The sequence below is a fragment of the Schistocerca americana genome, chromosome 1, assembly GCF_021461395.2.
Source record: "Schistocerca americana isolate TAMUIC-IGC-003095 chromosome 1, iqSchAmer2.1, whole genome shotgun sequence".
Lineage (NCBI taxonomy): Eukaryota > Metazoa > Arthropoda > Insecta > Orthoptera > Acrididae > Schistocerca > Schistocerca americana.
Window position 1 is genome coordinate 657,187,698 of NC_060119.1, and position 16,252 is coordinate 657,203,949.

The 16,252-nt window shown below is 43.4% G+C and overlaps 1 protein-coding gene across 1 annotated transcript; it reads right to left on the reverse strand.

Annotated features, from left to right (window-relative positions):
• Window positions 1-3,485: 3,485 nt before the first annotated feature.
• Window positions 3,486-13,516, reverse strand: LOC124586805 (atherin-like). Its single transcript, XM_047131427.1, has 3 exons — window positions 13,139-13,516; window positions 12,882-13,068; window positions 3,486-3,493 (listed from the first exon to the last, which is right to left on the reverse strand). The coding sequence occupies exons 1-3, from the start codon at window positions 13,514-13,516 to the stop codon at window positions 3,486-3,488; spliced, it is 573 nt and encodes a 190-aa protein (XP_046987383.1).
• Window positions 13,517-16,252: the final 2,736 nt, after the last annotated feature.

Sequence of the window (16,252 nt, forward strand, 5' to 3'; positions counted from 1 at the left end):
TGATAGATTTCGGTACCGCTGGTTCCGTCCTCAGATGCACCGTATTATGTACTATTTTCCGGATCACAGTGTCTGTCAACCCAGTGGAAAATCCGCAAGTTCTACACTCACAATACCACACAAAGTGACGTCTTACAGGCGGTCATGTAGTCAGCAGCCCATCAGTAAGGTGTCACTTTGCACACTTCCATCGGTTGACAGCCACAGTGATCTGTAAAATAATACATAAAATCTATTAGATACGTACAATGAAGAACAGAATTAAAGAACCACTTTTTCTGAACTCCGTAATTGTCTCCCAGTGTAAGTCTGAAATTTGGCCCAATGGTGCCTCTAACGATGAAAAAGCGTAGCGCCCTGCGACATCACCCTCGCTCTCGACGGCACTTTAGACAGTAGGGTATCGACACATGCGAATTAAAGGCCAGAGCTGAAGAGTTCATGCTGCGTATAATGTGGGTTAGTAAGGTCATATTGGCACCAAATTTCACTGCAACTCTGCCCAGCGCCACCTTGGACGTGTCACACGCTCGGAAGGTCGTCACAGTTCCGTCTACCCGCGTTTCACCCCTTCTTTTGACGTCTCTGCGATGGGTCCAGAGCTGCGAAGCTCGGTGTTGAAATCGTGCGGTTTTCTTATGGATGATCGAGGAAACATTTTATACACACCGCCGCTCAAAATCGACGTGAAAAGGCTTTGGCGGTTAGCATATATGACGTCAATGAAACCACCGCTTCCCTTGGGATGTTGATTCCTACACATTTCGGGTCGAAAATGACAGTTTGCGGCGCTGTGAGCAACATGAAGAAAGTCTTGACAAGTGTTGATACTGCTGATATCTCGCTGGCGCTTCACCTCTTCTCTAAGGACATCGTGGCTAGCAGTACTGTTGAACGTGATCTCACCTGTTTGGAGTGCAGTTTGACCACAGCTTCTGCTCCTGTGTACAGCGTGTGACCGGCTCGTTCGCCAGAATTGACGCCTCTGGATTTTTCTTGTGGGGATTCGTAAAAGACATTGTTTATAAAGACGGTCCAACTACACCTGAAGATATGCGAGAGAGAATTGTCAGAGCATGCGCTTCGATAAGTGCCGATGTGATAAGGAATACCACTCAATCCATGATAAGATGATTGCAGCACCGCATTGATACCAATGGTCATCACATAGAACACCTTCTGTAAATGGACGTTCATGCCACCTTTGTGACCTTCGTTGATCTTAAAAGACCTTACTGTTATACATCATTGGATTCGTCTCGATAGCCGCAATCAGAAAATAAGTACCAAACTATAGCATCCCATTTAAAAAAACAAAGTCGACCTTCATATATTTGACACGACCCCACCTAGCAACAAAAAACCAACGTCATATTATGGCTCCCGTTGTCCCATGCAACATTCGTCCCATAAAATTTTCAGCTACTATCGTACTTTATGAGTTATTCTAGGTGGCAATAGTTAGTGACTCAGTCCGTGTATGCAAGATGGATAAATAAAACTGACACAGAAAATATTTCACGCATTTTAAAACAGGCCACCGAACTTGATTCGTCTACACCCAGGGCAGATGACATAGGTAGGATTGTCTATCCTAAGCTGTGTGAAGTATTTTCCGTTCAGATTTATTTTGCCCACACTGTGTAATCCGAAAGTTGACGGTCTTGGCGCGTTTCGCTGGAGAAAGTCTGATGCTGTTTCTCTTTTTGACGCGTATCCTCGGTGCAGTATAACGTAATACACTCATGCTCATAAACTAAGGATAATGCTGATACATGGTGAAACAACGCTCTGGTGGGCGGTTTGCGGGTTTAAATCACCTCGGGGTATGACCATGCGGTGCATTTGACCTGCGGTCGTCGCACGGTGGCGCTGGCAGCAGTCCACATACGCAGAGGTGTGTTGGTGCATATCTGAGTACGGTGCAGCGAGTAAGTGTGCAGACGTTTTCAGACGTGCTAATGGTGACTGTGTGTTGAAAATGACTCAAAGAACACAAATTGATGACGCCACGAGGGGTAGAATATTAGGGCGACTGGAGTCTGGTCAAACACACCAGGTCGAAAAACGGGCCCTCCGTGTGCCACAAAGTGTGATCTCAACATTATGGCAACGATTCCAGCAGACAGGAAACATGTCCACGTGCTACAGTACGGGACGTCCACAGTGTACAACACCACAAGAAGGCCAACATCTGACCATCAGCGCCCGCAGACGGCCACGGAGTATTGCTGGTACCCTTGCTCGGGGCCTTACCGCAGCCACTGGAACAGTTGTCTCCTGACACACAGTCTACAGACGACTGAACAGACATTGTTTATTCGCCCGGAGACCTGCAAGGTGTATTCCACTGACCCCTGGTCACAGGAGAGCCCGTAAAACCTGGTGTCAAGATCACAGTACATGGTCAATGGAACAGTGGTACCAGATTATGTTAACTGACGAGTCCAGGTATAGTCCGAACAGTGATTCTTGCAGGGTTTTCTTCTGGCGTGAACCAGGAACCAGATACCAACCCTTTAATGTCCTTCAAAGGGACCTGTATGGAGTCGTGGTTTGATGTGTGGGGTGAGATTATGATTGGTGCCCGTACACCCCTGCATGTCTTTGACAGAGGAACTGTCCAGGTGTAGCGGGACGTCATTTTCACTAGTATGTCCGCCTTTACAGGGGTGCAGTGGGTCCCACCATCCTCCTGATGGATGATAAAGCACGGCCCCACCGAGCTGCCATCGCGGAGGAGTACCTTGAAAAAGAAGATATCAGGGGAATGGAGTGGCCCGCCTGTTCTACAGACCTAAACCCCATCGAGCACGTCTGGAATGCTCTCGGTCGGCGTATCGCTGCACGTCTTCAAACCGCTACGACACTTCAGGAGCTCCGACAGGCACTGGTGCAAGAATGGGAGGCTATACCCCAGCAGCTGCTCGACCACCTGATCCAGAGTATGCCAACCCGTTGTGAGGCCTGTGTACATGAGCATGGTTATCATATCCCATACTGATGTCGGGGTACATGTGCAGGAAACAGTGGCGTTTTGTAGCACATGTGTTTATGGACGGTTTTCTGAACTTATCACCAATACCGTGGACTTATAGATCTGTGTCGTGTGTTTTCCCAATGTGCCTATCCTATTAGGGCCAGTTTTGTGTAATTCCACGATGTGTGGCACCACATTCTGCAATTATCCTTAATTTTGTGAGCATGGGTGTACATTCTATGAGTCAAATACTATTGAAGCCAACCATTCATATGTCAACTTTTTTCTCTGTATATCCTTTATCAGATGACAAAGTGATGTATCGAAAAAATTTCGGAAATTTGAGAGACAGAAACCGTCGGTTTGCCTGTCTCCTATTGGCAAATGTTATGTGTAACAATAAAGAGTTGTTCCACAGGGTTGTGCTTCCTGTAGCTGCGCTAATTCTCTAAAAGAAGTTTTTTTTTGTTCACGAATATCATTACTTCTGAGCTTAGAATGTTACTCACAACCCTGGAACAGGAAAACGTAGAAATACCGACGCGTATATCAGAGCATCCGGCCTTTCACCCCTCTTACAAACGGGTGTCACCAATGTTCAGTACTAGTCGCGTGATACTAGTCATTACGCTAGATAATCTCGGTTTGAAAACGGTCTAACAGCGTATTGTATTCGATTTAAAGTGTAATTGGAATTCCTCTAGGGCTTGGTGCCTAATTGGTTTAGAGAGTTTCGCTCGTTTATCGGTACGGGGATTGCTTAACTCACTATTATCTATTTGTAAGGTTGGAAGCGGTCGAACGGTGTTGGTGTAGTAGGATTTAATGTGTGAATGCTGAATTTAAATTTTATGTTTGCTGTTTGTGGCCTTTGATTTCAACACCAGAGATTCTGGAGAGATTGGCTGCGAAATTTCGACACTTTTCATCATTTCAGTGCACACATCACGATAGAAACAGAAAATATTCATTAATATAGGTGTCCAAACGTCGGTAAATTTAAGAAGGAGCTACTGGTGAAGATGCCACCTTCGCTACTAAACCTATTCACTATTCTTTATCAATCAAACCCTTCTTTTTCAAGTGCTTTCGTCTTCAAGAAACATTAAATTGAAGAATGAATTCTGATATTTAACACCATATGGTTAAGCAAAGCTTGTAACCTAAAACATATGGCTAGAGTGACTAATACAAAATAGGCGTGGGAACTAAATCACTTCAGGAAATAAATCAAGAATGATCCAAGTGCATATCATAATGAGAGTGTATATTAGGTCTACTCATAATGTAGTAGTGAATGGGCAGTGAAATAAGGTATAACAATATCTTATAGTACAAGCGTAACAGAGCTAGTGTTGAGATTATGATTTAATTTCAGTGTTGGTAGAAATATATACTTATTACATCGTAGCCAACGTATAGATTAAGAGGACATTTTCATAGGGTGCGTGGATCCTTATGTGTGGTACACAAAGCAAAATAAGTAATAGATCGTGTGACCTTGTGGGAAGGTCAGCTAATTTCCACGTTATCAATGAGTTGTGCTCTTACGTTCGAGGAGGAATGAAATCCACTGTTTGTCACGTTTGGTTCCTTGACAAGGGGAACACCAACGGCGTGAGAGCACAGCGTACGTAAACGTCCTCTAGAAATATGTACGTCGATTTTTCGCAATAGTGCTTCCACGCTTTTGTCGGTACTAGTCGCTCAAATTATGAGCTTGGTTTTCCTAACGATTACATCTTTTTTATCTCCTGACACAGGTGTCAGAACAGAGTTCAACATGAATGCGGTAAATGGAAAATCTGTACGAAGGGCTACGAGCCTAGGGGTTCAGCTGCAGCAGATGCGAAGTTTGCTGAAGTCCGTCGTCTGGGAGTTGTACAAATCGAAATCAGAGAGACGTTTCGGTCCGTCTTCCAGAAAAAGCTAGTCCAAAAGCGAAAAAGCAGTTCATATGTAGTGCGAATGGTATGGAGAGATGGTCTGTATTCCCAAACAGAGCCGTACTCCAGTGATCCTAAGCCCCTGGCAGAACTTTCAAAGCTGCCGCCTCCCCTCCCCCCTGTAAAACTATCTTTCTGCATTTTTTCTACGCAAGTTTACCAAATTTTAGAGTTTAGTTAGGGGATTTAATAAAAATATAGCATTATCCAAAACATAACTGAAATTAATTACATGGATGTAAAATACTTCACACAACAAATTTAACATATCATCTCTGTAACTAAATTACAAATGGTACAAACTTCCAAAAAAATTGAAAGCAAAACGGAATGCATATCTTATTGTTTATGGCAGCTACTGGACATTGGTTTTTCAATGGTATATAATAAAGAATAGACGCTTCAAATACGTGGCAACTGTAGATTTCAAAACAGCATACAATTCTATTGATAAAAACATATCACTCAACGTTTCAAAAGAGTCTGGACTATGTAACAAGGCAGCATAAATAATTAAAGCTTCCTTAACCAATACAACAGCAAAAGTAAAATTAATGGATAACAGCGAGAAAATTTTGAAATAACTATGGGAGTAAGACAAGAAGATGGCTTGTCGCCCGTACTTTTTAATTGTGCGTTAGAGAAAGAGGTTAGAGAATGGTGGAAAAGTCGTTAATACTAAGGGTATACAAGTAGGAAAAAAGCCAAACAAGATCACTGTAGATTGTCTAGCTCTAACATTTGCAGATGAATTGGCACTTATTGCAGACGCACTTGAAAATTCACAACAAATCGTAAACTGAGAACTACAACGTGAATCAACAAAAGTAGGGTTACACACGTCACTTGAAGAAACACAGTTCTTCACAAAGATCAGTAATAGGCCTCAACAGCTTACAATAAATAAAAACACTGTTTTAAATATGTAGGAGCATGGATATCAAACAACTTGAAGGAAAAGACAGCAACAGAGAATAGAATATATCAAATGGAGAGGACCTGTCAAATAACAATAAACAACTATACTAAAACATCTTTATCTTGAAACACTAAATCCAAATACTATGAAACAGTTGTAGGACCAGAAATACTCCATGCAGCAGAAACTCTTAACCTGACTACGAAGGGTGAGCTTTAAAAATTAGAAAAAGTTGAAAGATTAATCCTAAGAAAAATACTAGGCCTCAAAAGCAGCAGTGAATGAGAATACAGGTTAAGGTCAAATACTGAATATATCGGAAAGCTTACAAGGTAAAAGATGAAATGAGAAAAAGGAGATTAAAATCTTATGGCCACGTATGCCACATGCAAAGTGAATAATGACAGAATAACTAAACAAATCTTTGACTTACTGAACAATTACAAATCCAAAAACAAATTACTTAGAAGAGTTGGAAGAAATATCGAAAACGTAGGAGACGACTAGGGCGAAACAAGAAACATAACACTTTTTAAATAAGAGACAGACAACGGGTCTTTCGGGACAGAAAAGAATAAAGAGCTGGAAGAAAGCAGACACAAGAAGAGAGGTTTGATTCTTCTTGTTCTCGAAGAATAAAAGAAGTGTGGGTCCAATGCAAAGTGTAGACGAAAACAAAGATGGAGTAACAATGTTGATTTCTCTTACGCTCCAAAAGGGTTATTCGAAATTAAAAGAAAACGTATTTATTTAATAGCGCTACGTTGTTAATTACGAGGGCGTGCTGAAAAGTAATGCCTCTGAATTTTTTATGTCAAAACCCTTAAAGCATTTTTAAATAAAACAAACATTATTAACATTCTGTGTGCTTATTCTCCACGTCTACAAATTTTTTCTCAACACAGTCCCCCTGACGACGATCACATTTCTCCCAACGAGAGACCAGTTTGTAGATACAGCCACTGTAGAATGTTTGAGATTGTTGGCGGAGCCACAACCTCACCTGTGCTTGCACCGCATGATCACTGTCAAAGTGAAGTCCTCGAAGGTGTTCTTTAAGTTCTGTATACAGATGAAAATCGGATGGGTCCAAGTCGGGGCTGTGTGGAGGATGGTTGACGACAGTGAACCCAAGGCATGGGATTGTTCCAGATGCCGCAGCGTTCTTGTGTGTTCTGGTACTGTTATACTGAAGGAGAGGGAGCCCAATGTGTGGACCAACTGCCCGAATTCGAAACTCTATTACGACATTTCTGATGCACCGATATAATTAAGTTACATACCCACATGTTACACGCTACAATTCAATTCCAAGAAAGACGAACCACTTTAATTGTAATAGACTTCATAACCACAACAAATTGTCTGAATGATAGTTCTTTGCCACAATGACTGCCGCTGGTTGGATTAAAATAAAATAATGTTTTCCATTAATTATTGTGAGCTTTCGACTGTGCAGTATTTCAAAATGTTTATACAGCATAGTCCATCAAATGGACGTACTTGGATCACAGTGTAGCATTCATCAAAGCACAAACTCTTAAGAGAAGTTGGGGGTTAACTGGGCAGCCGACACCTAAGCAGCGTGAACTGCCAAGTAATGAATGCAAAATACGAGGATAGTTTAACCTGTTCAGTGGTAGACAATGTGGTAGTAAGTTACCATTCAGGAAGAAGAGATGTTGTCATAAAGTTCCTGATCATTATAATTTCCGATACTATCTAGAGTTTAATTATAGATTTATAGGAGTATCCCATGGACTGAGGAGATGCAACGCCAGAGAGCACACTCAACTCACGGCCTCCTTGGTGCTTTTGAACAGGACTAGGGTGTGTGTCAACAAGGGATTCTCTAACGACCTTCCTCTTATCAACAACCGCACGACTACTAGACTACACACGCACTCATCGTACCCAACGACGGCATATAGTAACACAAACATAAATCGTACACGCAGAATGAAGGAATGGCGTGCAATTGATAGGCCTGCTTCACACACTGAACGTTCTTTGTAGAATGCTATTCTTTCTGGTTTGCACACTTTTAGAGTATTACGGAACGACAGTTGTCGTAAATGAAGTTTCTTGCAGATACATTGTCACATCAAAATGCGCACACGCTGTGGTGGAATAAGTGATAAAATTGGAAGTATGTTGGGAAAACAAGCAAGCCTCCTCCCCAAGAATCTCATCAAAAATAGTGAAGTGGCAAAAAAATTCGTACGTTATAAAAATTATAACCAATCCTGATCGGTCACTAGTAACAACCACAAGATGTTAGTTCAACTCTTTATTGTATTATGCTTTTCTGGCGCAGCGAATTATCAGATGATGGAAATATGAAGCTGACGAGAAAATTTTTTAAACGCAAACAACATCACACGTAAAAATCCACAATGACAAGCTGGTAGTGCCAATTTTGTCATCAACTTCGTACTTCGATCATTTGATGATGGACTACACCCCGATGAGTGTAATCCAAGAAAGAAGTTCAAATAACATCTTGTGACCATTACTAACGACCTATCAGTATTGGGTATAATTTTTAACAATATCATTATGATAGCAAACTTAATACGAGGCTTTTAGTAATATTTAAAGTTCGTAAGTGTCACACTACAAAGGACTGCTTCGACATCCAATCGGTTCTAGAAATTTTTCTGGTACTGTATCTGCAAAGTACCTATTGAGGCGGAGGACGCAAAATACCTTTCGTTGTCGTGTTATTGCCGTCTCGACTCTCACATTGGGTGATGAACGAGCGAGCTATCTGTGCTAGAGAGAGACCAGAGAACTACCCCCAACTGCATACACAACAACTTCAAGTCCTATCAAGGTAAATATTTAAATTCGATGATTAAGTTACTCCATGTGGAATCGTGTGAAGCTTTTTGAGAAACTCTGTATTTTCCCGTAATATCGCTAAGAGTATTCTGTAGTAAGAGCATGATATCATCTGTTGTGAAGCAATTGTACTACTGTATCAGGAATCACTGCGGAGATTACTGCGCATCAATTGTCGAATATGTTTCACAACATTATATTCTCCCACTAGCAAGGTGTTTAAATTAATTCCCCTTAAACACAGTCGAAAATGATAAGCAACCAGTAAACATACGTTGTCCAGCACACAACGTTCTTCCTTGTGCTTCTCGTAGTGGCGTCTCGCACCACCCCTACCCTTGATAAAGACGTAAACTGGGAGAGAAAGAGGGTCCACAATGATTTTTAGAACACAGTTGTCTCTGATGGAGTCCCACAGAGTTCAATTATGTGTCCCGTCCTACTCCTTAAGCTTTATGCGACAGCGTGAGATCTACAAGAAGGAGTGTCATGTGTTTGACAATGCATATTTGGTGCTTGCTTATTATTTTGATTGTGCCCAAAGACGTATTACATTTAAGAAATGATAATGGGATAATATAATCTGGAAACATGTTGTCTTAAAATATATTACATATTTTTCACAGTTGGTGTGTAATAATAATCTCGGTCCTAACAGCGTGATGCCAAATTGCGTCTCTCCAAACTAAACATTGTTATTAAATGTGACTGAAGCAGCAAAATATACTGTTTATAAAAGTAGTGAGACGGAATTGTGGGTATTAGATCGTGTCCCAGTGTATATTTCTGTGCCTAGCGTTTCGCCTTATAAGTCTGGAGACATGATCAGAGGCTGTATAGCATTTTCAATATTAAACAAATTCGACATGACGGCCTTCGTTAAATTTCAAACTGCTATCTATGTCTTTATAATTTCTGATGATATCTGCAGCTTTAGAAGTCGGAACGTTAGACTCTGAAATACACCTTGAATCACAGCCCAAGGCCCATAACGCAAAATTCGCCAAAGGATGTAAATATCGGACTTTAAACTCTCCATCGTATAACATATATATAAGTGCAGCGTTTGTTCTCTCGGACATGTCCGAAAAAACAGACACCACATACATATGCGCCATGACGGCGAAATGATACTTTTCGCGCGGATGCATTCATTCCGTAAGTAACCTTGCGAAACTCAGCTGAATAGCGGCGAGCAAGTAGGGGATAACGGACGGAGGGCACGACATGTGTGGTGTGCGGCATGTGGGGATTTGGGGGAGGCGGGAAGCGTTCTCGAGGGGCTGAGGCAGTTAAGCTCGCCGTTCTAGAGAAGTAGAGCATCTGGGTCCGACTCCCGGTCTGGCATAAATTTTCACAAGTCGCCGTTCCAGTAATGCAATGCCTGTGTGCAGCTGAGATCTGTAAATTTCTATTTCATTCCATCGTATTAGTCTCAGAATCAGTTGAAAGGTGAGAAGAAGGCACGGATGTGTCAGTTCCACTCCAGTAGAAGTCAAACCGAGAGGCTTTACTTTACCTTCACATTACGTGCAGCTCTTTATTCACATGAAGGGCTGAGTGCTATTGACAAGGGATTTCAGATCGATTCCGTACTCCTGGATTTCCGGAAGGCTTTTGACAGTGTACTACACAAGCGGCTCTTAGTGAATTTACGTGCTTATGGAATATAGTCACAGTTATGTGACTGGATTTGTGATTTCCTGTCAGAGAGGTCACAGTTCGTAGTAATTGACGAAAAGTCATCGAGTAAAACAGGAGTTATTTCTGGCGTTCCCCAAGGTAGTGTTATAGGCCCTTTGCTGTTCCTTCTCTATATAAACGATTTTGGATACAATCTGAGCAGCCGTATTCGGTTGTTTGCAGATGACGTTGTCGTTTATCGACTAATAAAGTCATTAGAAGATCGAAACAAATTCCAAAACGATTTAAAAAGAATATCTGAATGGTGCGAAAAGTGGCAGTTGACCCTAAATAACGAAAAGTCTGAGGTCATCCGCATGAATGCTGAAAGGGACTCGTTAATCTTCGGTTACACGACAAATCAGTCTAATACCTAGGTATTATAATTACGAACAACTTAAATTGCAAAGAACACATAGAAAATGTTGTGGGGAAGGCTAACCAAAGACTGCGCTTTATTGGCAGGACACATAGAAAATGTAACAGACCTACTAAGGAGACTGCCTACACTACGCTTGTCCGTCCTCTTTTTGATTACTGCTGCGCGGTGTGGGATCCTTACCAGATAAGACTGACGGAGTACATCGAAAAAGTTGAAAGAAAGGCAGCACGTTTTGTATTATCGCGAAATGTGGGAGAGAGTGTCACAGAAATGATACAGGATTTGGGCTGGAAATCGTTATAAGAAAGCCGTTTTTCGTTGCGACATAATCTTTCCACGAAATTCCAATCACCAACTTTCTACTCCGAATGCGAAAATTTTGTTGACACGATCACCACGAGCTACACCTACATCTACATCTACATCTACATCCATACTCCGCAAGCCACCTGACGGTGTGTGGCGGAGGCCACTTTGAGTACCTCCATCGGTTCTCCCTTCTATTTCAGTCTCGTATTGTTCGCAGAAAGAAAGATTGTCGGTATGCCTCTGTGTGGGCTCTAATCTCTCTGATTTTATCCTCATGGTCTCTTCGCGAGATATATACTGCTTGACTCCTCGGTAAAGGTATGTTCTCGAAACTTCAACAAAAGCCCGTACCGAGCTACTGAGCGTCTCTCCTGCAGAGTCTTCCACTGGAATTTATCTATCATCTCCGTAACGTTTTTGCGATTACTAAATGAGCCTGTAAGGAAGCGCGCTGCTCTCCGTTGGATCTTCTCTATCCCTTCTATCAACCATATCTGGTACGGATCCCACACTGGTGAGCAATATTCAAGCAGTGGGCGAACAAGCCTACTGTAACCTACTTCCTTTGTTTTCGGATTGCATTTCCTTAGGATTCTTCCAATGAATCTCAGTCTGGCATCTGCTTTACCGACGATCAACTTTATATGATCATTCCATTTTAAATCACTCCTAATGCCTACTCCGAGATAATTTATAGAATTAACTGCTTCCAGTTGCTGACCTGCTATTTTGTAGCTAAATGATAAAGGATCTTTCTTTCTATGTATTCGCAGCACATTACACTGGTCTACATTGAGATTCAGTTGCCATTCCCTGCACCATGCGTCAATTCGTTTCAGATCCTCCTGCATTTCAGTACAATTTTCCATTGTTACAACCTCTCGATATTCTACAGCATCATCCGCAAAAATCCTCATTGAACTTCCGATGTTATCCACAAAGTCATTTATACACATTGTGAATAGCAACGGTCCTACGACACTCCCCTGTGGCACATCTGTGATCAGTCTTACTTCGGAAGACTTCTCTCCATTGAGAATGCCATGCTGCGTTCTGTTACCTAGGAACTCTTCAATCCAATCACAGAATTGGTCTGACAGTCCATATGCTCTTACTTTGTTCATTAGACGACTGCGGGGAACTGTTTCGAACGCCTTGCGGAAGTCAAGAAACACGGCATCTACCTGGGAACCCGTGTCTATGGCTCTCTGAGTCTCCTGGACGAATGAGGGAAATCAGAGCTCGTACGGCCGGCCGGTGTGGCCGAGCGGTTCTGGGCGCTACAGTCTGGAACCGCGCGACCGCTACGGTCGCAGGTTCGAATCCTGCCTCGGGCATGGATGTGTGTGTTAGTTAGGTTTAAGTAGTTCTAAGCTCTAGGGGACTGATGACCTCAGAAGTTAAGTCTCATAGTGCTCCGAGCCATTTGAACCAAGAGCTCGTACGGAAAGATATAAGTGTTCATTGTTTCCGCGCGCTACACGAGACTGGAATAAAAGAGAATTGTGAAGGTGGTTCGATGAACCCTCTGCCAGGCACTTGAATGTGATTTGCAGAGTATCCATGTTGATGTAGGTGTAGATGTAAATCGTTAATGATGTGATTGTAACCATTAGCGAGTGGCCACTAAATGACTTTATGAACCTGTCTACTGAATACCTTGAAAGAGTAACCATTCTTCCTTTACTCGCACGCATTCGCTCACACGCGATGTCGGAGTTCTGTACGGGACTGGAAAATTCAGCACGGTAGCACGGAACGACACAAGAGCCGACGGTCGGTTCCGGGAAGTGCAGCGGGGCAGGGAGCAGCGCCTACCTAGCAGCCCGACGAGCAGGTCGGCGACGGCGAGCGACGCGATGTAGTAGTTGGTGCGGCGGCGGAGGCGGCGCTCGCGCGCGAACGCGACCAGCACGACGCCGTTGCCCAGCAGCGCCGACACGGCGACGACGCCCTCCAGCGCCGCGTACGTCGGGTCCAGGGACAGCTCCTCGTCGCCCTCCTCCTGCGTTCGGTTTGTGGACCAGCTGTCGTTGCGCGCCATGCGGTCGCCGACCGCAGCGTCGCGAACGCGCCTCGGACTCTCCCACGCGCACTAGCGGTCGGAGAAAGGTCGCGGCGCAGAGCAGAGTGGACTCCCGGAAGGCCGCGGGTGCGCGTGTAGCGGTGTCCGCCGCGGACCCTGCCGTCAGCGGCGGCGACTGGCGACGCGGAGCGGGCGCTACGCTGGGCTGCGGACCGCGAGCCGTGCGCCGCGCGACTGGCCGGCCGGCCGGAGCGCGCATGGCGGCCGCGGCGGCGGCGGGGGCGGGCGGTGGGGGCAGCAGAGGCCGCGCCTCCGGCTCTGCCGCCTCAGCCGCCGCGGGACGGCGTGCCTGCCCACCGGCCGGCGTAGTTTGCGGCGTAGACATGGGCAGGTCGGTCGATTGCCCGACATTTGCCACGCCGGACATTTGCCACACTTACCCTTCGCCAGGTAGCTTGAGTAGCGATCCCTCAGGTAAGGGATGTCTGCGGCTCGTGATCTTGCGGTAGCGTTCTCGCTTCCCGCGCACGGGGTCCCGGGTTAGATTCCCGGCGGGGTCAGGGATTTTCTCTGTCTCGAGATGACTGGGTGTTGTGTGTCCTTCATCATCATTTCATCCTCATTCACTCGCAAGCCGCCGTAGTGGCGTTAAAGAACTTGGGGAGCGGAGGCCGAAACGCCCCGCGAGGGGTCTCCCGGCCACCAATGCCATACGGTCATTATTATTATGTAAGGGATGCCCTTCCTCGTGCTTCTTCTGTCAGCTTTCAAACCGCCGTCTCCACATCTTACTCGATACAACCAATACGTAAGGGACCTTCTTCTTCGACATCTTGGCGAACTACAGAACTTCTTTTCCAAAATCGAAATATTTATAACTTTTGGGAAACGAAAGCAATACCGACGATTATGTCAGTACGTAATTAGTTCTGCCAAGTATAAATATAGACCCCTCTGTCTGTACGGTAGCTTCCTTTCACGCTTACTGATTGCGATAGAAACAGTCCATTGGCAGGGGAGCAACGAGAAAGGAACGATGTAAAGAGAATGCGAATGAATGCTAATCATTTCTTTTTTATCACTGCATTTGTGCCTACTTTAATTACTACAACTGCATGCCCAAAAGACAATAAGGAAAGAAGAAATGGGAATGTGAATGTTTGAAAAGAATAACGGCATACTCCATATTAATTTACTCTCTAAAATCCGATATCTCTTGCGGCGAAACATTAGTTAATAAAGTGTAGCCGGACAATGTTCAAAACATGACTGAAAATACGTTCACTAAATAGAGATAAGAACATCTATGATTGACATGTCATCTAAAGTCGACATACAATTTTAAAATGTTAGAAATAAGGAAATGAAGTAATACAGAATGCTATGATTGTAACGTACGTTGTTGTTCTACGTTGTTTAGCTCTGGACTTTACAGGGTCACAGGGAAAGCATCCTAGGTTTTGGAGGGAAAAGCCGTAATTGTAATGATCTGCACTACAACAGAAACAAGAAGCACAACTTAAAGAAAAATAATGTATTGTGTGTTCCAGCTCACAAGCGACATTGAAGCAGATAGTTCCTGTGACTTAGTATGGGCAGAGGTTATATTTGACAACAGGAATAAATTAATTACTGGCTCCTTTTACCGACCCCCGGTCTCAGATGAAACAGTTGCTGAACAGTTCAAAGAAAACTTGAGTCTCATCACTAGACCACGGATTTTTAGGTCGTAAAAAAGTGTGTTTTAGGCACCTAAAATAGGCTCCTTCAGTAGTTCAGTTAGGCTATACAAAACCTAAAATAGGCTCTAATAAAAATGATGCAGAGAAAATAAAAATAAATTAAAATGCACAGTGTTGACAGTATGAACATCTTATTAGTCATTAAAACAAGCAGAATGAATATTTACACAGTTACAGAGCACAGCAATCTGCACCATTAATGTTGAACATAACTCCAAATATTTTTGAGTTCCTGCAAGATAAAGATCTCCGTAAAAAAGATGTGGAAATGGTTTAATTAATACATTCGTAGTTTCACATATTCTGACCATAGTTGGCTTCACAATAAATAACCAAAATCTTTTCTAGGTTTTCTAGTGAAAAACTGTGGCGCTCGTCAATCAGAATCAATTTATACGCTGAAAAAGAACGTTCTACATCAACAGATGTGACAGGGGCATACTTCATTGTCGGCACTTGTTGGACAGGAATGCTGCAGTCAGGAGTGCTGGATTTTCCACTAAGTATGTCGGCAGCTGCACACAACTGCTTCAGGCCAGTGTTCTTCTGAAAAACCGTTTGCTTCATTAATTTTCATGTTGCTTCTTCAAGCAAAGAAATATTGTCGTAGATAGGTCTCCCTGAGCCTTCTAATTGTGAAATTATTCTTGCCATAAATGTGTAGTGGGCCCTAATGTAAGCAGAATCTTTGAGTAACTCCACTGCTGCAGCATCCTCCGGTATATTTTCAACCACCTTCTGGACAGCTGAGAGATGCGTACTATAGTATTCTGCTGCTATCAGCCACGTGCCCCAGCGGGTGACAATAGGCTCTGGCGGCAATGGGACATCTGGAAGCTGTTCTTTGAATGCCTGTATTCTTGATGGTGCCTTAACAAAAATTTTCTTCACCATAGATATTACTTTATTTACTTTAGGAAATTATAGCCTTATTTGCTCTGCTATGCCTTTAATCCCATGCACTACACAAGTAACGTGCAGTATCAATGGGTAGAATACGTTTAATAGTTGAAACGCTGCTATCATATATGCAGCAGCATCAGCGACGGCCAGAAGCACCTTATTCTCATCCACTCCGTTTGGGTATAGCACCTTAAGCCCATTGTTCACAAACTGTGCTATTGTTCGTTGGTTAGGTTTTGCAAGCTGTTTTGAGTAAATCAAATGAGCCCTGGATGGAGCATCTGGATCTAGCTTGCCAATAATCAGGTTTGCAATGTAACGGCCAAGACTGTCAATAGTTTCATCCACAGAAATCCATATACAAGAGTCTCCAACATCTTCTCGGATTCTGTGCAATGCAGCATTGTAAGCTGAATCCACATAATTCTTACGTAAAGTTGACTCTGCAGGAATAGACTGATGGCAGTACTTCTCAAGAAAACCTCTGAAAATAGGGTTTTCTAGTTTCCGAAAGGGGA